Source organism: Idiotropiscis lumnitzeri, chromosome 19, assembly GCF_059441095.1.
Source record: "Idiotropiscis lumnitzeri isolate Australia: NSW breed Sydney's pygmy pipehorse chromosome 19, RoL_Ilum_1.0, whole genome shotgun sequence".
In the NCBI taxonomy this organism is placed as follows: Eukaryota; Metazoa; Chordata; class Actinopteri; order Syngnathiformes; family Syngnathidae; genus Idiotropiscis; species Idiotropiscis lumnitzeri.
In genome coordinates, this window is record NC_142409.1 from 11495207 (window position 1) to 11522191 (window position 26985).

Genomic DNA, 26985 nt, shown 5'->3' on the forward strand with positions numbered 1-26985 from the left:
GAAGGATTTTCCTGGGCGCGTTCTCCCCCTCAAAGTCATCCAATGACCAAGTACATCAGAGGTGTCAAACTCGTTGAACTGCATGATTAATATTTGTACATTTACTTTAAAAGTGGGCTTGAAAAGTTTTTAAAAAGTGAAGACTGTGCAATTTTAGCAAGAAACATGGCCACATAAAAATGAGGCGGCGGGCCGGATCTGGTGGGCCCCCGGGCCGCGAGTTTGACACCTGTGCAAAACATTCTTCTTCTAATTATTATTATTAGTTAATATATTCCAATATGATAAACGCACACAAAAAGGACACTGAAGACGCAACTTGGCATTTACAAACTTTGGCAAGCGCTTGTTTATTTACATCCAGACCGTCACACAAGGTCACAGCTGTTGTCCCTTTTGTTCCTCTTTTTTTGTATCAGTGTTTTGTCGTCCTTTTTTTTTAAGTGTTCAGCACAAGTGAAGAGCAGCCTCGCTGGCTTAGAAAAGAAAAACATGCAGAAAGTGAGCGCACGTTTGAAAACTTTTTGTCAGGAGCTGCTGGAAGTTTCTTCCAGCCCACACGAGGGCGCTAATCAATCAGCGGCTGTAGGACTCTACTAGAAAAGAAAACGAGCTACAAGACAGTGAATGCAGTGAATGCTTATTTTGCATTTTTTATGTTCAAAGCGAGAAAAAGAAAGCTCAACCGCTTTGCTGGTAGCTCATTTGATTAGTTTTGCCGAACAAAAAACGTACAGAAGGCTTTAAAAAAAAAAAAAAAAAAATTGTGTAAGGGCCACACTGAATATAAAAAAGTATCCTGCCAAAAGAATAAAGTCGCATTTTGTTTATGTAGAGAGAGAATTAAGTTGTATTTTGAGGAGAATAACGAAAAAAGTTATTTATTGGGTTAAAACATTTGAGATTTTTTAGCTCATGAGAATAAATTATTTTTTTTATTCACATTTCCATGAAAAAAACAAATTCTAATTATGAAAACAAAATCCTCTTATTCATATATAAAACAATTCATGTAATACTGACTGTGTTCCGGAAAAATACAACTTAATTCTAAAAAGCAAAGCAAAACACGCCTTTACTCTCGTAGTCCTTATTGAACGGCGGACGTGGCCCTCGACACATGTCGAGCGTTTATTTTTATTTACAGCTCGTGTTTGATGCACGGAAACATGCAGAGGCCGAGATGAAGAAGCGCCGGCGAGATTGACGACGAAGAGGAGGCGGACAATTTACAGCACTGTGCAAAAAAAAAACTGCCGCGGTCCAAACCTTCGTGCGACGCAAAAAGGAAAAACATACAAATCAAGTGTCATCCTTCTAAAAAAAACAAAACAAACAAAAAAATAAAAACGCAAGGACATGTGTGTCGTCCACCGCTTGACGTCGTGCAGAACGTTCACACAACAAAGCACAAAACATATTTACATTCACATCTGGACGACTTGCTACATGTTATCGTGATCTCAGCGGAACTGGAGAAGATACGAGAAATTCCACGCGCGAGGTTTTCGACATACGAGCTGAGCGCAGCACGGCGACTGCGCTCGATTCATCTGACATGACAAAAAGCAGACGCATTCATCATCATTATTATTATTTTTAGTATTATTGGTAGTAGTCGTGGTGGTGGTGGTTCTTGGGCAGATGGTGAAGAAATGTTCCCAAAAGGCTTCCATCTGTTTTCTTACCACTCAATTCGAAAACGAGACGCTTACACTTTGTGTATTCCTTCGGAAAGTCTGTTTAGCTTCATGCTAACCGACGATGGAAAAAGGCCATAGACATATTAACGATTCGCGTGGACATTGCGCTTTTAGAAGCAACAAAGGTCGAGTAACACATGTAGACACACAATACTTGCAGGCATATATTCGATATAAAAAAAAACTAAAAAAAAAACACAAATATTACAGCAGCTTACTGAGTCACAGTGGTAGAAGAACTATTCTTCATGTCTGCATGACTATCACGCCGCCCCCTGGTGGCCAAGGCAGGCAGAGCAGCATGAAATCACAAACTCAACACACATTTTTCATTCTTGAACATGATGTTATTGCGCTCATTTGATCAAGTAGCTTTTCATCATCCCCCCACAAAAAAAAAAACGCATGACATTTAATTTTTATCCTGCAATGAATGAATGCCATTTGCATTCATTTCATTTCAACGGTGGGAACCGGAGTTGAAAGACGAGCGTTTGCAGTTTGGAGGCAAACTGATTCAACTGGCTTGCATCCTTCTGCTCGTTGTCAAATGCGTCGAGGGGGAATCAACACTTCAATTGATTTGCAAAACACTTACGCGGCCCGAACGTCACCTCGCTCACGTCAACACTCAAAATTAACACTTTGGAAGTGGTCTGATTGATTTCGGAAGGAAGAAATTAAATCAACTTTGAGCGTGATGGCTGCATCCAGTCACTTTGCTGGTGGGATGAAGACCAAACACCCCCATCACACACACACGCACGTATTGCTGCCACACCAGAAATCCAATAATGTGGTTAATTTCCTCATTGTAATGTGATCAATTTCACGTTAGGACGTGATCAATTTCAGATGTGATAAGTTAGCACATTCAAAGTTTCACATTTTAACATGATAAAATACCGCATGTTAGATTTCCCTTTTTAATGTGACAAGTTTGACGTTTTAAAATGACGAGTTTCACTTTTGGACGTGTTAAGCTTGACTGGCATATTTAGTCAAACAAAATTCAAGCAATTCCTCAAGCTTCAATTTGACTGGCCGAGTTCTGTTTGTGTCTTCTAAATTGAAGTTAAGCGCCAAGCTGCTCCTTTAAAATGCCGTGAAAGAAAGAAAGAAAAAAAGAGACGAGTTGAAAAGACACTCTCCCAGTCACCTGACCCGAAAGGAATTGCTTCATTTTGGGATATTACCAAATGAAACACTATTTTCTTTTAGGACCTAATTCTTCATTGAAGTCGTCAAAAAAAAAAAAAAAAACTTCATTGTGATGTCGCTGCTTGTTTTTAACCTCCGCCAAGGAAACTTTGCTCTGAGCAAAGACGACTCGACACAGTCGCATTTTTTTGTCTGTTTGTGAGCAACGTATGACGCCTGCGTGGCAAAAAACGCACACCGGCCACTTGATTAGGTACCTTTACAAAGACAACACACAATGTGGATGCATCAAACCGAGAAGTGTTCCTAATATTTTGGTTCTTTAGCTACATGACATTGGGACAAAATACAGTATGAGCTACTCGGTAGGAGTCAGTGCTGGTGTACCTAATGTTCTGACCTTGACCTTGGCCTTGGCGGAGGTCTTCGCTCGACGAGAACAATGACGACACACACACACGTGTGTGCGTGAAGCCACACATGTACAGACAAACACGCGCGAGTGCCGGGAGGGGGGGGGGTGTCTTTGTTTAGGTGTTGCGCACCGCCAAGGCCTGCTCCAGCTCTTGCCTCCGCTGCTGGATCTGCAAGCGATAGTCAACCAACACACAATTAGCAAGCGAGCACAAAAAAAAACAGCACATCAACATCAACGACACGCCAGTATAAGGATTTAAAAAAAGAATTGCATTAAAAAAACAAAACATCAAAGACACAGGAAGGTGTGACTGCCCCCACCCACCTGGAATTTCCCTTGCAGAGATCATGAAAAGATTGTCTTATCTTAAAGCAGAAGTATTAAAAAAAAAAAAAAAAAAAACAAAGAGAGGAAGCACGTTACTCACCGTAAAAAGACCAAAAAAACAAAAAAAACAAAGGCAATTCAAATTATCAAAGCGACAGGGCAGGGTTTCAAGTTTAAAATTGAACGAACAAAACACCTCACAAAAAAAAAAAACTGTTGAGAGAAATTGTATATAAAAATGATGAAAGGACTTTAATTAATTAATTAATTAATTAATAAAAAGCTCGAGGCTCGCCTACCTTGCAGTAAAAGTATCGGCTGACGGCCTCCTGAGACCACGGCTCGTGATAGAAGGACGCCCGGCGCTCCTCCTCGGGGTTGCCCACCACGTCCGTCATCAGCTGGCGTGACAACGAGACGAGACAAAAAATGAGCTTGAGGAGTCCACAGCCAAGATGTGCGCATTCCAAATGTTCAGCTCACTCCGAACTTTTTTTTTTTTTGTCTAATTTGTCCCGCCGCCCTTCTTCCTCATTTCAAAGCGAGTGACAAATTTAAAAAAAAGGGTTCGATTCACAAAGCCCGGAGGTTTATTTAAGTCCGGGCCTCGAATCTGCCCTCGTGCGTGTGATGAACCTCCTCGCGAGTTGTCGTGTGAAACAACCGACGCGGTGCCTGTCAAAAAAAAAAAAAAGTGCAAAAGGGGAACCTTGAGGTCTCTGCTCTGGGACTTGAGCCAGTCCTGGATGTAGCCTTTGGGATCCCGCGAGAAACTCAGCATGAAGTCCCTCTGGATCTTCAGTTGGTTGATGGACTCGATGGTCTCGTGGATCTTCAAACAGAAAAAAAAAAGAAAGAAAAGTGGCGTTAGTCGGGGGGAAAAGTGGCGTTAGTCGGGGGGGGGGGGGGGGGGGGGGGCGTCCGTCTGCCGGGGCGGCACCGTCCGTCCGTCCGCCACCTTGTTGTCCAGCGTAGCGATTTCCTGCTGGTTGGCTGTGGACAGCAGGAAGCTGCTCATCTGGCTCTTGAGCGGGTCCTCCACTTCCACGTCGATGTCGTAGCACGCCGTCTTCTTCTGGTCGTTGGGGTCCACGCTGCAAAAAAAAAAAAAAAAAAAACAGGAGATGCATGCTTCAGCGCACAGGCAGGGATCTTTTTTTTTTTTAAGGTAAGGTCACGAACAAGTCCGTACCTGATGACGTGGTTGATGACAATGGGGTCGGGGGGCAGCAGGAGGTTGGTGAGGCGCTGGGGGATCTCGGAGAACTTCAGCCGCGGGCAGTCGAAGATCTGAAATCGCACAGAGATGACGTCACGGCCGGCAAAGCATTTCCAAAGACGTCCTTATAATGCCGACAGAGCAGAAATACGCCGCCGAGAGTAAGTATGTAGTGTTATACTGCCCCCTGGTGGCCAAGACAGGCGCGCACACCAGAAGGAGCAGCATAATGAAGTCAATTGCACCATTCTGTCTGTACAATTCATTACGCAGTAGAGTTCCATTTTTCACAAAGATACAAAAAAAAAAAGAGTTTGATTTGTCTGGCCTTGAACAGCCGGAGGCATTTGGCAAAGCGGATTTGAGAGGGCAATGCTTTGCGTTGCGAGGTACCTGCTGGAAGTATTTGTCACAGTTGATGTACTCCTTGTCGTGCGAGTCCTGCAGCTTGTTGGTCTTGACGTACTGCCACAGCGCTTGGATGATGCACGAGCGCGTCTGCGTGTGGATGCCCAGCAGGCGCGCCAATCGAGGGTCCAGCTTGAACTGGGGGGGCTGAGCAACGGAAAAAGAGCAACGCTCAAGTTCGCCAAAAAAAGACGCCAAACATTTTTCTTCCTCAAGTGGACTACGGACGCGAGAATAAAAAAGAAGGACTGAAGGGAAGTGTCGCGATGGAACGCGAGCTCGTCATCACCTGGTAGTCGAGCATCAGCAGCAGCGTGCAGCGCACGCTCACGTCTCCGGGACGCTTGACCTGGAAGCCGTCCGTCTCCTGCGTGGTGGCCGTGCGGTGCCACTGGAAAAAAATAATTAAAAATTTAATTAATAAAAAAAAAAAGATTGGTGGGCTCTCTCTTGTCACAGCAGGCCGAGTCAATTTTTTTAAATTTTACATGTACCCCCCCCAAAAAAAAAACTCAGCAAAAACGTCATCTTGATATTTAAAAAAAAAATACATTTTGCTTGTTTCAGCATACAGATTTCTCATAAGACCAAAATAATCTTAAATACATTTTAATATTAATTATTAAGCAAAACAAAAGTAAATAAATACGGGAGAATTATGTTTAAAAATTATAAACTATTTGAGTAAATGAATATTTTTCCAAAAATAATTATCATCAAGTTATTTTCAGCAAAAATAAATCAGCATGAATTATAAAAAAGTTTGTCCGTCAACGAACCTCCACCAGGTGGTTGTCGGGTCCGTAGAGGTCTTTGTCCAGTTCGATCACCAGACTCTTGAAAAAGGAAGAGAATTTCTTCTTCTGCTTGCCCGGCTGGACAACGAAAAACGACGACGATGAAAATTGGAACTTTTCCTTCTTCAAATAGTACCTGACATTCAACTTTGTCTCTGGGATCTCAATTTTTATTTTTTTTTTGCGTCCTCACTCACGTCATCCAGCAGCTTTCCCTCCACCCGCAGCTCCCACGACGCGATGCTGCCGTCCGAGTCGTCGGCGTCGGGCCGCGCCGGGTTGAAGGTGTTGGAGATGTAGAGCCTCAGCTTCCGCTTCTGCTGCTGACGGCCGTGCACGCCACACAACGTCAATAGGCTGCCGTTGCCATGCCAACGGCAGCCAGACAAATTGCTGCGCTCTCTTCTTACCTTCATGGGCCTCTTGAGCGCCTCCTGGATGTCCACACGCTTGCGCATGATGGTCTGGTCCAGCTTGCGCTCAAAGGCCAGCAGGTCCATGTAGGCCTGGGACTCGGGGACCAGCTCACGGATCTCAAGAGGGAATCGCAAGAACTCTTTTTGACATTTATCACGCAGACACTTTCCCAATTCAAAAGAAATCGGGAGAAAAACGAGATGTGTGGTGAATTGGAAAGTAACAGGCGGCCATTTTGTTTTGAAGAGGCCATTTTGAGACAATTTGGCCAAAAGGGGGCCAAGAAAGTGATTACATTTTTTTTTTTAAATGAAAACCGCTGCCTCAGACAGTGCTCACATCAATCGTAACAGAACACAGCAAAACGTCGAAACGAGATCTTTGACTGACATTGCACAGGAAGGCGGCCATTTTGCTTTCAAGCAGCCATTTCAGGAGAATTTCATGAAAAAGGAAAAAAAAAAATCACTCCTGACACAAAACTCATTTGACAAGAAGGAAGTGGATCAGTTTTTTTTTAAGGTGCCATTTTGGGAAGTACCCCCCCCCCCTGAATTGATTGCATCTGATTGTTTGGCTCCATTATTAAAACAAGGAATTGAAAAGGTAAATATCGATGAGGGCGTCTTGACTGCATCAAGCTTTTGCGCTCACACACACGCGCGCGCACCCGCAGATGTTCCTCCTTCATTGTCCCACCTCGTCCCCGACCCGACCCGTACGAGCCCCTCCGCCGCCTCTCCTGGTTGCCATTGGCCTCGTCCTCCCAAAATCCGTCGTAAAACAGTCGCCCGAAAACATGGCAACAACCATCACTCCCCTCGCCTCATCGCACGTGAAAAGCCAACAGAATCGTTTTTTCTGGCCCATTTGTCAAAAGAGAAAAAATTGAAGCCTTACCCTTTGCGGGAGAATCTTGTCTGCCATTTTCCTCCTCTTGGCGCTGGAGAGAGGGAGAGAAAGAGGAGGAAAAAGGGGAGCATGTTACTATGGTGACTGATAGCCGAGCGGCCGGGCCATCTGCTAAAATTCTGGGCCGCATCCAGCGCCACAGCTGTGTGTGTGTGTGCATTCTCCCAAATCAATGCAGCAGTCCACCTGGGGAGACAAGCGCGGCCTCAGAGAGCCAAAAAGGTTCCAACGCGTCCACGCACACACCGCGCGGGCGAACTTGAACGTTTGGAAAACACTCACACACGACACTTGAACATAAAGTCCAAATGTGCAAGGACAATACTGGAAAAAAAGAATGGAAACGTGACACGTTTCCATTGTTGATTTTGTTCACCACTTATGTCGGCCACAAAATAATTTTGATCAATTAATTTTAGGGGGAAAATGTGAACAAATACGACTTCACGTATGGGAATATTTTTTCGTAGCATTTTCTTGTTGCATTCGGTCTCATTTTGTATGTGACGATAGCGTTGAATTCATGCAAGTGGTTTCCAGAGCCGGGCGGTCCATCCCGGGGGCGGAAACGGTCCAGCCCTCTAGCCCGGCCGGACGACGGAATTTTTAAACCGGGTTCGATTAACAAAGGCCAGGGGTGGTTTCCAAACTGTTTAGAAAGTTATTTAATCTCTTTCTGTTTTTGTAGAGGTGGAACCAACTTTTTTTTTTTTTTTTTTAAATGGTTAGCAGTCCAGGCAACGTTGGCGCCAATCGAGATTTAGTAAATTGTTAGCATTCGATTTTGGTGAGCGTTGCGGAAACCCGTTTGAGCGTTTGTTCCCACCGTCGTCGCTCAAACGGCTTTCCGTCAAGCATGCCAAATGGTGCAACAAGATGGCCGCTGAACGCTGTGGCCACGGGAAAAAAGGGAAACATCCAAATGACACTTGAGCATTTGAAAGAGTGGGGGGGGGGTGACACACAAAAAGGCAGAGTTGGCTTTGACTTGAAATCCTTTGCCATCATGCCATGCTCCAAGTCCAAAGCATGCACCGCTAAGGAGGAGGGAAGGGGTGCTGGGGCGCTGAGAGAGGTGTGGGGGGCTCCCAGGAGGAGAAAAGGGGGCATGCAGTTAGCGAGCAGGCGGGCGGGCGGGCGTCTTTCAGGACTCCTACTTGGATCCGAGCGTGGGATCTGATTGAGGTTCTCGCATGTCCACGGGCCTGGCCGCCATCTCGCCGCCTCCCGGGAATCCCAGCGGCTTCCTGGGGAGCGGGTCTGCCGTTAGACAAAACAGGCAGTGGTGGGGGAGGGGTAGGGGTGTCCCCGCCGCTGTCCCTCCCCGAAATGCCAACTTCAATTCAACAACAGAATTTCAAAATTGCCTACTTTTGAGAGAGACAAAAAAAAATTTCACATTTCTTCATTTCTTCTCAAGGGAGCAAGCCCCACCCCCCCAAAGAAAGGTAGAAAACTGCCAATAGTTGCCACTGGATGGCGGCAAAGCACTATTTTTTTCCAATCTTCAATTCAGTTCAACACACAGTAGCAGCAAAAAGCTATTTTGGTGGAAATGAAACTCCTCAACTCACTTCAACAGAGTTGTTTGACAACAAAATGGCCGCCAAGCACAATTTTGTCGAAATGAAACTCACTCAACTCACTTGAACTTTGTTTCTTGACACCGAGAGGCCAAGGGATGGTGGCAAAGCACCACTTTAGGAAACGCCTCAACTGAGGTCACAAGATGGCAGCAGAGCACTAATTTTGTCCAAATGAAGCTCCCTGACAGAAGCTCTTTGCAACCTCGCCATGACGCGATGGAAACGCAGGGGGCGCCACTCCGGTGCTGGCAATTTGGACATCTGCTTGTTTTGCCACCGGACGACTAACAAAGGCACCTGGAGGATGGACGGACGGCTCATCCGTGTACCGGCCCCTCCCTGGACAAGCTGGAGGGTCCGGAATGGTCCGGTCCGGTCTTAGGCTGAGCTGTGAGGGCATCAAAAGGTGATATGGATTCTCCTTGAATGAGGAAACGGGACGCACCCCTGGCCTCAAACAAGGCGCTCAGAACTGTGACGAGCGCGAAGACGAAAAGAAGAAGAAGAAGAAGAAGACGATACTAGTGGGAAAAAAATCTAATTATTTTCTGGACTCGTCTTCGTCTGAGTCACGTTTTGTGTATTTGAGTCACCCCGTCCCCCCTGACTGGATGGAGGCAGTCAACGAATCAAATCATGTGGGAGTGGTGTGGTGCGTTGGACTCACTTCCTGGCCCGGTTCTGGACGGCCTGCTGCTGCTGTTGCTGCTGCTGCTGCTGGACCTGCTGCGACGGGGCGGGCCTCTTGCGGCCGGCCTCCATCACCGGCGAGGGCAGGCCGGGACGCGCCGCCGGGTTGCCCCCGTACGGCGGGCCGGGGGGGCCCATCGGCGCTCCCTGGTGGGGCATCCTGGCCCCGGACGGCATGCCGGGACGCTGCGGACCAGACACATCGTTTTAGGCCAAGCGTTCACTCGGGAATGAGAGAGTCGTGTGTGTGGCGACCTCTCAGTGACGTCGACGTGAGCCTTTCATTAGTGCGTGTGAAATCATTTTCAGAAGTGCGTGAGAGAGTTTATCTGAGGTCCAGTAAAAATCACCTTGAGAGGCTGTTCGGGGCATAATTCACAATCTGAATTCTGATCTACGTGTTTTTTTTGGGGGTTTTTTTGCGCATACACACGCGACTAAAATGCGCTCAAACACAGCGCTCAAAAGTGAATATATATATATATATATATATATATATATATATATATATATATATATATATATAAATACTTGGCTTTGCTTGCTGCATTTGGAAAACCACGCCATTTTGTATCATTTTCTCACACATGCACAAGGCGGGGGTGTTGATGGCCGCGACCAACTGGCCGACATTCACCTGCGCCTGTCACTCGCACTTGCACTCGCGCTGGAACGCCAACAGCTGCGTCCTGTCCGGCGCCCGCCCACTCCTGAGTGTGGAGTGGGCGTGGCCAGTGGGCGGGGCAACGCGACCGCCACCGGAGGGCTCACATGTGCCTCCACAAACCACAGCGAGCACATTTGGCACACTTTGCGCGGTTCATTTTGTTGGAGTACGTCAAGCAATTTTTGCAAATGAGTGACAAAAAAAAAGATAAAAATTTTTCCAAATCAGTCCCTGCTCCTCAATCCGGTGGCCTTGTCTATCATGGCAGGACACACCAAAAAAGTCTCAAGACCTCAACGAACTTTCTTGTGGAATCCTTGAAAATTCAGAAAGTGGGCGGAGCGCGCCGTCCAAATCTGGTGATTTGGCAAAGCTTGACTGGAGATGAACGGCTCACCAAAAACTACAAAGGCCATTCGACCGTTTTGAATTCCGATGTAAGGTGACTTTTTGTAACCTCGAGCAGTTTGGCGCGGATGTTTTTTTTTTCCCGATCCTGTTTGTCAATTTCAAAGGCTGATGTGATCTTTAGACTGTCCACAAAGTCACGTGGAGAAAAACAAAGAGTGGCAACAAACAACTAAAACTGGAACGTGCCGAAAATACGACCAAACGGAACTAAAAATGGCGTTCGTGACAAGTCAAACGGCGGCGGGATGAAAAGATGCAGACAAAAGACGTGCGTGTGTGTGTGTGTGTGTGTGTTTTGAAGCTGAAACGGTGGTGATCAGAAGAAGGATGACCAGGCGCTGCTGTCACTCTTGTTTGGCGGGTTGGGGGATGTGCGGGTGGGGGTCAGCGAGGAAGTGGAAGACGATAAAACAACATATGGTCGAGGGGGGGGGGGGCGTGCGCGCCTTGAGGACGCCTTCTTCTTCTTTTGTCTTTACGTACACACCTTGAAATAATACTAAATCGCAATTCGCTAAGTTTGCAATTTGTCAGACAAAAACAAAACTACAACAAAAAACACACTTTTGATGAGCTTTGCTCAAACTGTCGCAAATTCAAGGTAAGGCTTTAAAAAAAACACGAGAGCGGCTGGATTCCACCAGGACAGTGGAAACACGCAGGCCTCGCCACAAGCGGCAAAATAAACACTCACACTCTCTTCCTCATGCCTTTTTTTTTCCATCCTAAAAGTGTTTTGGCGGGAGGAGAGAGAGAGAGGGGGGGCGGCACGCCTCCTCATCAAGGTTAATTGGCGTGTGGGGAGGACGCATGCGTGTGGCTCATCAATCACGCTGGCTATTGTCGCCGCCGCGTCAAAGGCGTAATACGTCATGCTGGCGCCGTTGTAGCCGTCACAGCGCTCAGCAAAACGCCATCGCCAAGATACGCCTGTGAGAATTTTGCTGTGCTCAGTTTATGCGTGTTGCTCACGCTTGTGTTCAAACATGGCCGAGACGTCAATGTTAGCCCAGCTTGGACGATGTATGTCTAAACTACGGCCCGTGGGCCTTTTGTGGGCCATCACGCATTTCTTAGCGGCCGCGCTACATACTGAAATTAACATTTGACACGGCCTGTGTGGTTTTGGCGTACGACTTGTTTGCTACATGGGAAGGCAAGGCAAGGAGAGAAGAAGTTGGTTGGCTTGTTTTCAACCAATCATGTCATTGTATAGACAGAATGTATACAACAGTTATATGACATCTTTGCCAACACTGACGGATTGGTTTAGTGTGTTAAATAAATTCAAGATGTCAAAGTGGCCCTTGGAAGAGGTTTTAATCAATGAAAAACAATGGTTTCACATTTTTAAAAAAATATTTAAAGAAGGTCAAATGTTAAATTCCTGTATTGAATAATATCTAAAAAAAAAAAATAAAAAAAGTTCTTTTCAATTTTGCTGTGGACTGAATGAATTGGAAGGACATTTGAGGAGAAGCCGAAGTCTGGAAGCAGACCAACGAAAAAAAAGATGCGCAAGCAAGCGTCGTCCGATTGGAACTTTCCCGCGACTTTGCTCGCCTGCTTCGCCGAAGCGTCGTCAGCTACACACACACACGCACACGCACGCACAATAGACAAAAGTCCACCTGTGCCCGCCCCCCTCCCAAAAACAAAGCACTGTTACGGTAACCTCCAGAGCGTCTCCGAGACCTGACATCTCCCACGTGAATGGAGCGATTGTTCCACGCCACTAACGTCCGCTAACCCCCCCACCCCCTGCACCAGCCCCCGCCCCCTTTCCATCCTCATGTGCAAAGCGTGCAAGCCCCAAGACACGGTGGGGGGAAGGGGAGGAGGTCAGGGCAGCCGGCAGGCCGGTTGCTTTTTCCCGCGTCCTCCATCCCTGGACGAGTCGAATGCGGCGCAGGTTCCGTCCGTGAGGGGGCCGGAAATAACCTTCACACACCCCCCCCCTTCACACCCCCCCACCCCTTTCAATGACGAGCGGGCGAGCGAGCGACTCACCACTCCATGGACCAGGAACTCAAACAGTTTGCTCTTGGTGGCTTTCCTGGCTCCCCCCGCCGTCTCCTCCGTGGCCATTTGCTGCGCTCCCCCCTCCGCCTCGTGTGCGCTCCCTCCGCGTCTTCTTCGCCTTCTCCTTCTTTTGTCTGGCCGCCGCCGCCGTCGCCGTCGTCAGCCAGCCTCCCGTTCCCCTCCCCTGCTCCACTTTCCTTCTCTTTGTGCTCTCCTCCTCCTCCTCCTTCCTCCTCCCTCCTTCCCTCGCTCGTGTGTCTGTCTGCTTCACTTTTAACTTGCCTTTCACCAGCCCGGAATGTCGCTCGCAAGTGGGGAGAGAGAGAGAGAGAGAGCGCGAGAGAGAGAGAAAGAGAGAGAGAGGGAGGGGGCTGCTGCTGCTGCTGCTATGGGGGCCTACCAGGGGGGTTTGAGGCTGCCCACTGCCTTTTGAGCGCACAGCTGTTGCGTTGCATTCCGCTGGTAAGATAAGAAGACATGCGGCACACACACAGGGCGAGGAAAAAGGGGGAGGGGGGCACTTTGGATAGCGCTGCTCCGAGTCGGAAGGGGGGGGGGGGGCAAAAGAGGCGTTTTTAAAGAGACAGCGCAGCTTCTTGTTGTTGGCAGAAAATGCCCCACAAAATAATCATGAATGGAAATACACACCTCATAATTTTCACTATTTTGCTTTGGGACCGCATTTTTTTTTTTTTGCATTTGATGATATTAGCTAAATTGTTTTGGGATATTTGACCTGCAATTAGAATAAAACTCCGAAAATTTAAACATTGATAAACGTCAACAGACATGTCTCCAGAGCCTTGTTTTTCTCTACTCCCCTGACGGGCCGCCTTTGGCCCGCGGGCCGTTCGTTTGACTACACTCAACTCGCTGCTGCAATTTATAAAGAAATGCTGCGCTGGAATACTGAACCATCATTGTGGGATGATGTAGAAAGATTGGGAATAAACCAATTAAATGTGAAAGGAGGGAAATCCGTCAAGGACATTGGACAGAAAATGTGCCGAAAAAGTTCCAATTAATGGTCACCAAATGTAAGAACACTTTCCACACAAATAGAACAAGTCAACCCGCTTTGGAGAAGGCACGCGGATGTAGTGTTATCAGGCCGAGTGGGCCGTGCAAAAACAAGTAAAGACCCCCCTTCCAAAAGAAAAAAAAAATCCCGCACGTAAAGTCACCCCTTGCTGGAGCCCCACCAAGAACCTCCATAAAAAAATGCTAATGTCAATGTGGGGAAGACTAGGGGGGCTACTTGAGGGCGGGGTGGGTGTCTGGTCAGACATGTTGTGTTATAAAATGCTCACCAGGGGGCGCAATCAGTAAAGGAATTGATGCATGGATACAAGCCACATGGCGTAAAACACACTCCTTGTGTTCCGAAGGTGCATTAGGACTCAATATTGTGGAGATGAATGATGAGGACAAATGTTTTGGGGAGACCGCATTCGCCATCTTGCAATGGACTCGGCTGTCACCATTTGGAAGCTTTACTAAACACTTCACCGTCCAAACCACAAGAGGGGGCCAAAGAGCACAGAAAGTGCTGCAGAAAATAAATCCACACCGAAGGACCGCAAAAATAGCACAAATATAAATTATTTTAAAAATATTAAAATGTGCGTGATTTGTGGTAGGTCAGCAGCAGTTTATCATCAAAATTACAATTGATCGGGTCATCAAAATCTCTGCAAAATAATTAAATCTTCCATCGTCTATTAGCAAAAAAAGTTACACTAAAACAATTATACAACCAACATGAATACAAAAATACGAACAGTAAAAAGGTTGAAAAAAAATAAAGTCTTCAAATTATGACCATTTAGACAGTGTGACATAAAATGAAATGAAATAATAAAACGGTTGCGCGGGTGTCCCTAATATTTTGACCAGTGCCATGCTCATCTAGCATGCGGTGAACCTCCATCAAGTGGGCCAACATGATTGCCAAGCAGAAGGAAATGCCGCAAGAAAATCAGGAGATTTGGGCCTGGCGTCCCACTCGGACCTGTCTTTGTCCCGCGTACAAAAGAAACCACTGGACTGCCATCAAAAGCCTGGCCACGGGGGGTGGGGTGGGGGGGTTAATACTGGCACCCGAAAGCAACTCCCATAACGGCCAAGAACGTGAGCACAATACCAAAAGCGCACTTTTTGGAAAAAGAGGAACGCTGAGGATTTTTTTTCTTTTTTGGTGTGAAACAAAACATCTAAAGCCCAAAGCGGCACCTGCTTCAGGCCATTTCCTGTTTGTTGTCGCCATGGCAATGGTTTAATCTGCCCTGAGCTGGAAACTACAGCAGCCAATGGAACGAGACTCGGGCCAAAGCATCATCATCATCATCATCCTGTCCTTGCCTGGAAGGGCTTCTTCACCGTCATGGAAATCCCAGATCTCCCAGACAATTTGTTTCATGATGTGCGTTGTTTAACCAAAATCTCTAAAATGGAACCTCCAGAGCATCTACTTGACCTAACATTCTCATACCAGGTATCTTTTTATCTGGCAACTTTCTTCCCTCTCTGGTGATGGAGGCCATGCGGTCCGAGCTGTTGAACTTGGAAGTGGGTCAACCTGCCAGTTGCGCTCACGTGATTAAAATATTTTAAAAAAACATGAAGGACGCGAGCGCAACCAAGCACTCTCATGAATAATAAACAAAAAAAGCAAGGCGTGCAGTAATGACACTTGCCACTTGACTTCTTTTGACACAATGCAGTAGTCTTTACAATTTTTATCTATTTTTGGCGCGCAATTCATTGACACCATTTCAACGGGGAAAATTGATTTGAAAGTAAAAGTAAAATTAATAACGAGCTTAGTCATGAACGCAATTAAACTCAGTCAACTTTTCCATGGTCCCTCGTGGAACATGAAATCGTACTTTCGACACTGAAATTCATTCAGTGGAAATTAATCACATGCAGAGGTTTTTCCCCCCCGGAAGCCACTTTGTTTCCATGGCAACAAACTGCCATTGAGCAGGTTCGCATTCCTCCGCCGCTACAGAGGGAAGTGCCCCCATTGTCCATTTAGGCCTGAAAGTAAGGCCAACAGACGAGCGGGGCAACAACCGACCTACTACTTGGCAAACAAAAGCGCGCTTTGACGCTACAGGGAAAAAAAAAGAAAATCTGAAACTCGAGGGGGAACCTTGGTGCATTCCCTCCAAAAGATTTGTGAAGCAGTCGTTGCCCAAATGAGACTTGGGGAGCCGTGACGTGATCTTGCATACTAATCACCGTGTTCTCCTTTTGGGGCTGCGAACTGAAGCTTGAAATCACGTGGACGGTCCACCAGTCGTAGGTGGGCCGTCTGTGCTGCCAGATAGCACAATTCGCTATACAGTAAAGCGCTTTTTTCCCCCCAAGATGAGTCACCAAGTCTCCATGAACAGGAAATTAGAGGAGACGAAGACAGGGAGTTCTTACATTAAAATGGGTGCATTGGTTTCACTTTGCTTGGGTATGCAAATGAGCTCCTTCAGAAAGAGAGCTACATATGTCCATATCATTTAATAAGGGAACATTGATTTGCATTTGGCTTGGAATATTATGATCAAAAAGCAAACAAAAACCTGAGTTTTGAAGCTGCACTGAGGAAAGCTAACTTCCTCGGGGCGAAAGCTAAGCTAAACTGAGCTAACTGTAGTCTTGTGTTTGCAACTGATAAACATTTCTCTCTTGTTATTAATATTCCAAATTTGTTATTGATAGTCCAAAAAGGAGTATGAACAAGTCAAACGTAATTGTGGCCTTGTGTTGAGAAAAAATAAAATTTTTGCCTTTCCCTTCTCTCTTACAATTATGCTAACTGTAAATTTAATATACAAAAATAACCCAAATTAAAAGCAGAGTCAATTTTGGAGTGTTTAATCCAAACTAGGGATTAAAATTCACCAAACATCAATTTTGAAACCTATAATTACGCACTCAAACTGCTGGAATCTTGATTTGTAATAAACATTAAGGTAGGCCTGACGAAAAGTGTTTTTAACAACAAATAAAGTGACCAGGGAATGTTTGGTGCCATTGCAGGGTCACAAGTGAAACTTTTTTTTGTCAAAATGGGGAGAGGCTAAGGGGTACGAATAAATAAGATGGAGCACAGTGCACAAGCCAGCAGGCCGGCAAGCCGACAGGCCAGGCACCTCCTGCCCGTGCCCCCCCTCCCCCCTCCCCGCTTCCCAGCCGGGCTCGGGCTCCTCTTGACGGGGACTCAAGTGTCTCGTTTCCCCGTCGACAGTCAAGGTTAACAAGCTGCCGTCTCCTGAGGCTCGGAGGCTGAGAGCAAAGCGTCTGATGATGCAGACACACCGAACTCGTCAACCCCCCCCACCACCTCCCCTCTGCCTCCTGCACTATGCAGCTGCAGCGAGGCCAAAAACACAATTTGCCACTAAAAAAAATCCGTCATCCTTTGAAAAACAGGACTACCCCAAAATGCCCAAATAGATCCAGCTTACACGACGGCTCCTGCAATGACGTGCTAATAATAGCCAAGAAGCCAAGAAAACCCGCTTCGTACCTTTCTCTCCATCCTCTCCCTCGGTGGGTTTTTTTCAGCCGACTCAACAGCACCAAGTGTCGGATGCGTGCAGTCGTCCAGTCCGCTCCGCTCCGCTTCGGTCCGGTCCAGTCAGGTCTCTCCTCAACTTCCTCGAGGCTTTTCAAGAGCAAAAAAAAAACAAAAGAGCAAAAAAAGCAAAAAGGAGGTGACGCGCTAATGTCAATTGGCCATCAGTGGACGGCGACTTGTTAGCAAGGCTGCTGCCGCTGCTGGCCTTGCGGGGATGGAGCGGCTACAAAAGCGGGATCGGTGAAGCGTCGCCGGGGAAGGCAAGCGAGGAGAAGCGCAGGCGCCGTCGCCTTTTCGCTTGTCAGCCGCCGGAGAGCGACGCGATGGGATGAAAAATGAGCACAGGCAGGGAGTGTCGGCAAATGATCAGCCTCCTCGCTCGCTCGCTGCCTTTCCTTTTTTTTGTGGGCTGGAGGATTTCCTACAGTGCAACACCTCTCCGTTTTTTTTTTAAATTCCCAAATAGCAGACACAAAGAGACTGCCTGTTTTTTTTAGGGGAGGGGGCTGTTGAAAAACGCCGTTGAAAACTGGAAGCACAGTGAAGGCAAAGCATGAGGAAAATAAAATTCAGCATATTTCTTTCATATACCAGCATTAAGAATTTTGCCTTCGTAAAAAATAAAAATAAAACCCACAATGTTTTATACGATTTTGGTTATTGAAGTTGGTTATTGAAGTGTACCGCATGGAACTGGATGGCTTCTCAAAACAATTTTGCAATCATTTGCCTTGGGATGCGAGTTGAATGAGTTCAAAGAGCTAACTCGGAACTCAAAACAGTCCTATTGCAAACCTTTCCCGATTGAAATGAATGCCAGTCATCTCCTCTCAGCCTCCAGATGGTTGGAAAACAAAAGTGTAAGAACCCTGACATTGAACCGAGTATCCTCAAGTCCTGATTGGAAATACAAAAGCAAGAACGAAAACCGAGAGATTTTTTTTGTGTCTTGCTTATCCTGGATATTCGTTGTTGAGTTGACAATTATAGAAGCGGCTGTGTGAGTCACCACATTTCATGTCTCACACCTTCCGTGCAGCCCACTCCATCCATCCACCCACTTCCAAAGAGCACCAGCAAGCAGAAATACTCCAGAATAGGGAGGAGGAGAACTTTTATTTCACGTTTGTTTCAAAGGGGCCTCTCCTTGGGGCGCACTTGCATGTCAAGAGTCAAGACTTGAATCAGGAGCAAAAAGCAGCGTTCATGCTTCTGCCGATTGCATTCTTGCTTTATTTGTTCAATCTTGCACGTCAAAATAATCTATTACCGGTTCTTCTTTGACCATCTTGGACCAGGTGGTGGTGCCAGTGACCCTGCAAGGAGAAAAAATATTTTTTTTTATGGAGGTGGTGATGGGTGCGGTTGAGAATATGTAAGAGGGCAACAAAATGGCGCCAGTTGACGAAGCAGAACAACTGACCTGCTGCTGGTCTGTTTGATGTGAGCGATGGGCACGGGGGCCCTGGTGGTGGTTTCGCGCTCGATCAACGAGGTGAGCGTCAATTTTGGACACACTGACTTCCCCCTGAAGGCAAATGGACACAACACATGAGCAAACGTCTGTCTTATGCTTATTATGACGTGAGTCCGGGTGGAAAAATAATCACCGTAAAAATCCTGCGATGTAGCAAATAATCCACGATATAAAAATGATTTTTAAACCGTGCAATGCATTGTACCCACAAATGGTGACGTGCGATACAGCGAAGGACGGCGATAATCACCCGGTTAACGTGTGGCATCATCAATTTCTAAGACTTACTTGACCGCCGTGACAACCACGTTGCGTTTGGGCTCACTATCGTAGCTGATGCTGTCCACGGCGTAGACCTCGGCCAGCTCGTGGACGATCCTGCGGCGATCCCGGTTCATGGGCTGGAAGCAGTGGCTCCTCTTTGGCTGCTTGCCCTAAACGACCACAAAATTGGCAACTTCAGATTTGCCCGAGATAAACCATCCTTGCATAAGGCGCCGTCTGAAACCTTAAATGAAAGAACAGAAAAAAAAAAAAAAAAGGGGGCGGCACATTTCTTCAAGTAGCCAACGAGGAAACTACTAATTTAGGCGAGACCATGAAGCGTTCTTGTCACAGAACACAGCTGCTTCCATCCCGGAAGGACACTAAACTATTAGAAATTAGAAATCCCTTTATTGTCATTGTACTCAAGTGTGCAACGAGATTAGATCTTGCGTGATATGCAAAACAAGCAAAAAAAAAATTAATAACTTACGCTTTTTCTACAGTGGTGCCTTGAGAAACAATGTATCTGTCAAAAGGGATGTTTGGGGAAATGTTTTGGGAGTCCCTACAGCACACTTACCTTGGCAACGAGCTCCACCAGATTCTTAATGGCCTCTTCAACACCCGAGACAAACTTCAAGTCTTTTCTGAAAGAGAGAAAATGTACGCTGTGACTTTGTAGTGCGACGCCCGGCCAAACGCGAGACGCACCTGGCGTCCTCTTTCAGGCTGTTGCTGTAAATGGAGGGCGAGCGCACATGGAACGGGTCCGAGGAGGGGTCGATCTGCAAGGCCTCGGCCAGACGCTTGTTCCTCTCCAGAGTGGCGCACTCCTCGTCGCATTCCAGCCTGAAGGGCGAAAGCGGCACGCTCAGTCAGGTGACGCAACGCCGGCCTTCCGGCAAAGCGCCGCCATGTGCTACCTGCTCTGTTTGAGCTCCTTCTTGGCGAGCAGAGGGCCGATGTCCATGGAGTCGCCCGGCTGCATGTCGGACAGCTTGGTCGCCATGGCGATGGCCGCGTACCTGCGACACGCAAAGATTTCAACCCACGTTTTAACGCTCCGCCATCCAGCGAATACGGCAAAGGAGACAACATGACGTGTCATCGTCAGATTTTTGCAATCCAAGTTGTCAACCATCGACGAAGGAAGCAGGACAAAAGACATTTCATACAGTTTCATCAATTCACCTGACCTCTGATAGGAACTGGCAGCCTCCGGGCACGACACCATTTCCTTCTTCCGACCGCAATCGCACTGCAGCGCCACCTGAGCGCATTACCCAGGATTAACACAGCGCCGGCGGTAACGCCCACATGCCCGTCAAGGGATTTCGTACCTTAGCGGTGCAGGTGGTTTGCGGGCAGGCGGTGCCCGTGTGGCAGGGGGCGGCGCAGGCGTGGCCGCAGTCAGGGCGGGGAAGCGCGCACGGCTGGCCGCAGCCGCCCGTCGCTGCCGAGCAGTCGCCGCGGTGACAGATTCGCTTGCAGCGGTGCATCTGGCACGGCAGCGATTTGCCGCACGTTAGCCCACAGGAAATGTCTTGTAGGTGACATGGGATGTTGCTACGTTGCTAAAAAAAAAAAGAATAAATAACAAAAGTTAACTCTTGGTTTGCCAAGAAAAAAAAAACAAAAGTGGGAGAATGTGTCGTCACCTCGTGCTTTCCCATGCACCACTTGTCAGTCAGGTAGGTGCACAGGGGACACTTCTCCTCGCTGTGGCAGTTGTGGAAGACTGAAAGAACAGAAATGTTGTTAAATGACTTGTCAAAACGTTTCTTCAACATCTGGCACACACACGATTTGAGCATTTTCAATCAACATCGAGGTTTCCTCTCTCAATACTCCTGATAAAAATGACTTTGAAAACATGCAGGAAAGTGGCCCTTGGGACCTTTGTTAAAAGAGCAGGAAGCACATCGGAAAATTATTTTCCTCTTGTCATGCCACATGGGCTGGCTTGGTGACGTTTTAAGTTAACGGTGAAGATATTAAAAAAAAAAAATCGGTACGTGTGTAACTCGCTTTACCAGGATGGTCACACTCGTGTCTCCTGGTACATATATTCTTGCACTCAGGCGGGCTTGTGCCGCACGGGATGGGCGGGTACAACACGGATGCCCCACAGTGGCACGTCAGCTCATCAAAACCTGCAAACACACAAAAATAAAAACACAGAGACAAAAAGAGCGTAAGAGCAAAAGAAAGAAAGAAGGAAAGGGAATGAGAAGAAAACAAGAAGAAAAAGTCCAAGGTCGTGGCTCATTACATCCAGACCAAATACAACTAAATGACCCTCAAAAATATATGGTTTAAAAAACAAAAAAGTACGTGTGACTCACTGGCCTGCCAGCAGGGTTGACAGTTGCCACGATGACATGGCTCCTGGCAGCGGTGCAGGCCACAGCTGAGTTTGTAGCCGCAGATCAGCTGGCACTTGTGATCCACACTCTGCATGAAAGCCACAAATCAATCCCAAAATCGGAAGCGTTCCAAAGTTGGGTGCCAAGCAGTCATTTTGTACATTGTCGTCGTGGAAGGCCACCAGAGACATTGAGTGGCGCAAAGACAAAGGTCACGTCCACAATGGGAAGAGCACAAAAAAAACAAAGCTGGTCCACTTGCTGTGTCAACTTCCGCTTCTTTGTTACGCTCGCACTTTGCTTTTTACAGTACAATGCTGCCACTGTTGCCCCCTCCCCCCTTGAACTCTGACATCCAAAAACAATCCACGACAACGACAACGGCAACTCACCACACAGCACAGCTCGCCGCACTTGTGTCGGCCACAGGAGCGCTTTTTGGTGCAGCGCCTTTCGCAGGTGAACGTCAGCTCGTCTGAAATTCAACGCACAAATTGACAGCGTGACCAATCAAGCGCGAAGATGCAATTTCCTCTACAAGCGATGAGCTCACCTTCTCTTGTGATTGTGGCGCACGGCACCTCCTGCCATGGGACACAATGTCAGTTGGCGAACATAAAAAAAAAAAAGACCGTAGGTTGCGTTGCGGCCATGTCACCTTGGTCCTGGAGGCACATCTGCATCTGATGCTCGAAGTCAGGGAACAAGGGCCGCAGGCGCCCTCGTGGCACAGCTTGTCACATTGGTGGATCGTGTCTGAAACAAATAGGAAGGCACACTCCCACCTGAGCATACAATTGGAAAAATCGAAACAATTGGAATCACTCCTTCCTGTTATGTTAAACTCATCACAAACTGCTATTTCTTCCACGTTACTTTTACGTGATGCTTAATCAAAAATGGCTCAAACAGCAATTGAGAAGCTTTTTTTTTTTTTTACACACCAGTCAAGTATGGCCTCCCAAAAAATACTTGTCTATCCAATTACCACAACAGCGCCCCCTGTTGCCTAACATGTTAACGGATGTTTTGCTGGAGACGAGTGGTGCAAAAAACAAAAGGTACTCATGTGGGTACATTGTATTAGGAATGACGAGATTGCGTCATACCGTTGGAGCCGCAGGGCAGGGGAATGCCGCACGTCTTCCCGCAGGAGGGGATGGGGTCCGAGCAGCTTTTTCGCTCCGGGCAGCCCAGCTCCAGCAGCTTGGCCAGCGGCGTCTGGCCGCAGGGGCACGTCTTGACCACGCTCGGTGAGCGAGGGCACGGCAGGCACGAACCACCGTGGCACAGTTGCTGGCACTGATGAGCTTCGCAGTTTAACATCCTGGGAGAAGAAGGCGAAGCGGTCTGAGTGGATAAATGGAGACGGGGGGAAAAATAAAAAGATGATCAAGCTTACTTTCCACAAGGCTTTTGACAAGAGAAATTCCCCAAAGTGTCCAGTACGTCTTCATCCGTGCCACAGGGGACCTCACGAGTGGAGACTCCACAGTAGCAGGCTAGAGGGAGCAAACGAGAGTCATATTAGGAACAGCCGGATCCGACATTAATGGTGGCCCACGTCCACCATACGGGCCGGCCTCGTTTTCGGGCAGCGTGAGCCTCACTTTGCTGTACTTGCAGCTGGCACGGCTGACACGGTCCGCCGTGGCACACCTGAGCGCAAGTGTGTCGGCCGCAGTTGAGCGTGGCGCCGCACACCGCGTCGCAGCGGAGGAGCGACGGCTGGCTACAGCGCATGGGCTGACTGCGAGGAGGCAACAAAATGCCGCAAAATATCGTCAAAGAAGGAACGCACGACGACGTCGGGGGACACTGGCTGTGTGTGATACCTCGTTCTCCCACAGATGCAGGATTTGGTCACAAAGGCGGGACACTGCGGACAAGGTCCTGGATGACACAAGCTGAAGAACGGAAGGGGAAACAAAAAAAATGTCATTTATGGCAGCTGATCCGACGACTTTGGGTGAGAGCACATCGTGGTCTGCTCACTCATTTCAAAGCTAAGCGTTCACACTCACTTTGGGCAATGGAGCCACTGAGGACTAGAGCGGGCTAAATCCGGTTTTCTCATTTTGGAGGACAGTGACGAGAGAGCGCCGACGAAATCAGGCAAAGTGTTATCATGCACAAAAATAGGAACTCACATGTTACAAGGGTGGTTGCAGTCCACGCCGCTTCTCTTCTTGCCGCACATGTCGCCGCAGCTGTGAGGGATCTCGCTGCGCTGCCACTCAGGATTGGTCACTTTGCCTGTCGGCAGACAGCGCTCGTGACGTCTTACGTGAAAAACTTGGCACGTGATGGTGACTTTGAATGATCAAAGACTCACCGCAAAAGCAAGTGTAGGAGGCCGGGTGCTTGAGTGCAACATTCTGACAGGCAGGACAACGCCAACCGTCAGCTGAATCTAAAGAAGAAAAAAATGCAACAAAAAAAAGCAACATAAATGTCAACAGCGCTGCTCTTGGTGGTGAGGGGGAAAAAAAGCGACAAAAAGCAAGCTGGTGGTGCGTGAGTGACAAAATTCCCAGTTGCAACGGCAGCTCAAGGACGTCGAGAATGCAGCGGCGTGCGTGCGTTTGCGCTGTCGTGCAAACGTACCGTCCGCCTGCGAGGCGGGCGAGCGAGCCCATTTCTTGATGCAGTTGAGGTGGAAGACGTGGAAGCAGCTGTGGCAGCTCCACACGGGCGCCATCAGACGGATGACATCGCAGCACACCATGCACTCGTACTTCTCCGACGACAGCTGCTCGATCAGACACCCTGAACAGACGCAAAGGACCATTCAATCAATTTTTAAAATAAAAGTATTTTTTGGAGCCAAGTCAATAATCCAAAAAGGCTGGCGCCGAAGACATGTTGGTTCAGACATTAGAGGGAAACCTGTTTGCGTTTGGTTGTTTTGTGGCACGTTGCGGTTGCGCACGTTCCTCTGGCCTCCGTGACGGTCGCCGGGGTGTCGGCTGCCGCGGTCATCGTGGCGACTGGTCGCCCTATCAAAGTCCCTCTCGTCCCGTGGCGGCACTTGGGGAGCTTTGATGGGTCCTTGTCGTCGTTTCTGTTCGGGCCGTTTCTTCGGATGATCTCCGCGGGTGTCCGGACCAGTCGCCGTGGCCCGCCAGCTCCTTTCTCGTTCTTCCGCGGCGTTGTCATTCGGCGTCCGATATACCACAGCGCCGTTCTTCTCCCTCAAATGAGGGTCCACTCTTCGCCTGGCATTTTCATGCCTCAACCTCCTCTCTTCCGGGTTTCTACCGCCTCCGACGCCGTCGTTGTCTCTCTGCCAGTTTGTCCAATCGAGTCCGTGGTCTGACTGGTCGCCAGCGAATGATCTTTGCCAGTGCGAGGCGTGAAAATTCTCACTGGCACCTCCTCGGAATCCGTTCCGGCGGCCTCGCCCTCGCCTGCTGCCGCCCACCTGGTCCGATCGGCAGCGAGCATCCTGCGATGCTGAGTGTTGGAAGTCGTGTTGCGAGCGGCCATGTTGCTGGGAGGGAGCGCTCGAGCGTCGCTCGCCACTCCATCTCGACTGACCGCGTCTGGACTTGTAGTCGCTTGGCTTTTGAGGATGCGATGCCTCCTCTGGATTGAGGTCCGCTGGCTCTGCAAACACAACAGTGACCATGTTAAATACTGTCCACACACAAAACAAGAAAGTCCAAGTCCTGGTGTAAATCAAAGTGTTATAAATGTTCACGGCACGTGAGGTGCGCGGCTCCATCTGGTGCTAGGTAAACGAATTGCTACCCGAGTGCAATTCAGTTGTATTTAACTTTGTAATTCAATACATTTGCGTAACATTATTATAAAATGTTTACTTTAAAACATTTATTAGTATGTAAACTTAGTGAGCAATACAATTTGATTGGAACATAAAGTCCTTTTTTTGACGTTCAAAAAGTGCATATTGTTATATCAATATTTAATAAACTTTCTAAAATTAAAACCGCCGCATTGCATTGATCAACGCTCAAGTCCTCACATAACCGAGCAGCTAAAATAATAAAAATAAAGCTTGGGAGGACAAGTCGTATGACAATTATGACACAACTTCAAACGTCGATCCAATAAAACGTCAAAATAACTTTAGCAGCATTGCCGAAAGAGAAATATAATACAATAAAACTTTATTTATATGGCGCAACAACAAGCTAACTTCAACGAGCTAACATGGTCAAAGTACAGGCAGCATTTGCGGCAAAAGTCCAATTTGTCATTCACTGAGAGAAAGTCGGGAACGACTTGATCAAATGAGACTAATCCAAGTGACTCACCTGAGGATCCTTCCGCCATTCAGCGGGCGATTTAGGAGTTCCCTCCTTAGCCAAAAGTTGCCGATATCCACAGCTGGATGAAACGAAATGACAGACGTTCACCAGCAAACCAAGAGTAAGTCTTTTGTTTGTCTGTTCGGTGTTTTTGTCTACAATCCGTCTGCTGGTTTATTAAACGAAGTGGGCCCAAAGGACACAAATCTACCTCTCTCTGGTTTCGACGCACTTTCTTTCTCCGGACTCTTACTAATAATGTTAGCTTAGCTTAGTTTAGCCACTCAGTGCGCATGCGCCGAAGAACGGCCATAATTCGATTGCAAACTACGGCAAGCACAGTAGGGCAAAGCACACAAACGATGACTGCACATTTTATAGCTTAATTCGTTGTGTACGATGCAGTAATGCATGCAAGTACTTTAATTGTTTGTCCGAATTAAAATGGCTACAATATTAATGGGTATATAAGTGTAATTTGTGTGACGTCAAACATTCGTTGGTGCTATCTCTCTGTTCGTAGACGTCTGCCATAGTAACAAAACATGTAAGCATTATGACCAGTAGATCTTATACAATGCCAAATGGTCAATGCATTAAGTTATGGGGGAGCTGGCTAGTTATATGAGAAAGCAATTAAGTCTTGACACATGGGTAAACTTTCTTGGGAGAGATGTGAGCTTTTGCAGGTGATCCAATGTGTTCTGCTGAACTATTTTGGCAAAAGCACAACGTGAATGCAAATGAGCCAAAGCAACAGAGAAGGATTTTTGCAATTCCGATGGCTTGGATTCTATGCGGGAAAGGAATCTAGTTTTGAAACAAGTGTGAAAACTCCACTAACCACATGGTGGCGCATGGTGGGTTGTTGGGGCCTTTGAAAGTCAAATGAGATAGTGGGAGAAAAAAAAGATGTCGCCACATTTGCAATGCTCATATGCGTGATATATGATGACACTTATTTAAATGCAAAGCATGCTTTTAGTGTCTAAATCCTCAAGAAGGTAAACGGTAACATGGATTTTCTTTATTATAATCAAGTTTACAGCAATCAATCAGCAATAATGAAAAAAAACGTAAACATATTCCTTGACGTGTGTAAAAGTCAATGTAAACAAAGCACGTTTGTGTTGCTAAAATTAAGGCCTGGCAAACGCTGAGCAGCAGCAGCAGCAGCACCATTCGCTGCAGTCACATGACGCATGCGCAGTGCCAGTTTGGTCACCTGGTGGAAACAGGGAATGTGGGTCAAGTTACCTATAATAACCGTGATATTGTGGC

General features: G+C 47.4%; 3 protein-coding genes across 7 annotated transcripts in view; 1 reads left to right on the forward strand and 2 right to left on the reverse strand.

The window, feature by feature from the left end:
* Positions 1-26985, forward strand: part of LOC148318571 (cullin-1) — a 114686-nt gene that overhangs the window by 26649 nt on the left and 61052 nt on the right. The gene's annotated exons all lie outside the window — the stretch shown is intronic.
* On the reverse strand, positions 320-17823 carry smarcd3b (SWI/SNF related BAF chromatin remodeling complex subunit D3b). 5 transcript variants are annotated; one of them, XM_088283317.1, is made up of 14 exons: positions 17270-17823; positions 9616-9824; positions 8520-8609; positions 7351-7393; positions 6444-6566; positions 6231-6356; positions 6016-6111; positions 5526-5627; positions 5222-5383; positions 4802-4899; positions 4568-4703; positions 4319-4441; positions 3909-4010; positions 320-3448 (listed from the first exon to the last, which is right to left on the reverse strand). In XM_088283317.1, the coding sequence occupies exons 1-14, from the start codon at positions 17279-17281 to the stop codon at positions 3395-3397; spliced, it is 1476 nt and encodes a 491-aa protein (XP_088139443.1). In that variant the 5' UTR covers positions 17282-17823; the 3' UTR covers positions 320-3394. The 5 variants fall into 5 exon arrangements, with proteins under 5 accessions (XP_088139443.1, XP_088139442.1, XP_088139440.1 ...); XM_088283316.1 differs by lacking the exon at positions 17270-17823 and adding an exon at positions 12727-12991 and having other exon boundaries at positions 6231-6353; XM_088283314.1 differs by lacking the exon at positions 17270-17823 and adding an exon at positions 12727-12990.
* nfx1 (nuclear transcription factor, X-box binding 1) lies at positions 18418-26037 on the reverse strand. Its single transcript, XM_088283449.1, has 23 exons — positions 25711-26037; positions 24320-25039; positions 24038-24199; positions 23766-23843; positions 23581-23686; positions 23266-23337; positions 23041-23180; positions 22833-22932; positions 22540-22757; positions 22089-22186; positions 21984-22014; positions 21823-21905; positions 21410-21518; positions 21098-21217; positions 20723-20802; positions 20405-20638; positions 20261-20334; positions 19988-20089; positions 19776-19913; positions 19645-19711; positions 19086-19231; positions 18744-18848; positions 18418-18636 (listed from the first exon to the last, which is right to left on the reverse strand). The coding sequence occupies exons 1-23, from the start codon at positions 25727-25729 to the stop codon at positions 18561-18563; spliced, it is 3078 nt and encodes a 1025-aa protein (XP_088139575.1). The 5' UTR covers positions 25730-26037; the 3' UTR covers positions 18418-18560.

Coding starts and splice junctions, on each gene's coding strand:
- nfx1 (XM_088283449.1), bottom strand. Junction 23,687..23,765: donor CTCCTACACTTGCTTTTGCG/GTGAGTCTTTGA, acceptor GTCTGCCGACAG/GCAAAGTGACCAATCCTGAG. Junction 20,803..21,097: donor ACACGAGTGTGACCATCCTG/GTAAAGCGAGTT, acceptor CTGTTCTTTCAG/TCTTCCACAACTGCCACAGC.
- smarcd3b (XM_088283314.1), bottom strand. CDS start 12,804: ATGGCCACGGAGGAGACGGCGGGGGGAGCCAGGAAAGCCACCAAGAGC. Junction 6,357..6,443: donor CGCTCAAGAGGCCCATGAAG/GTAAGAAGAGAG, acceptor CACGGCCGTCAG/CAGCAGAAGCGGAAGCTGAG. Junction 3,449..3,908: donor GCCGATACTTTTACTGCAAG/GTAGGCGAGCCT, acceptor TATCGCTTGCAG/ATCCAGCAGCGGAGGCAAGA.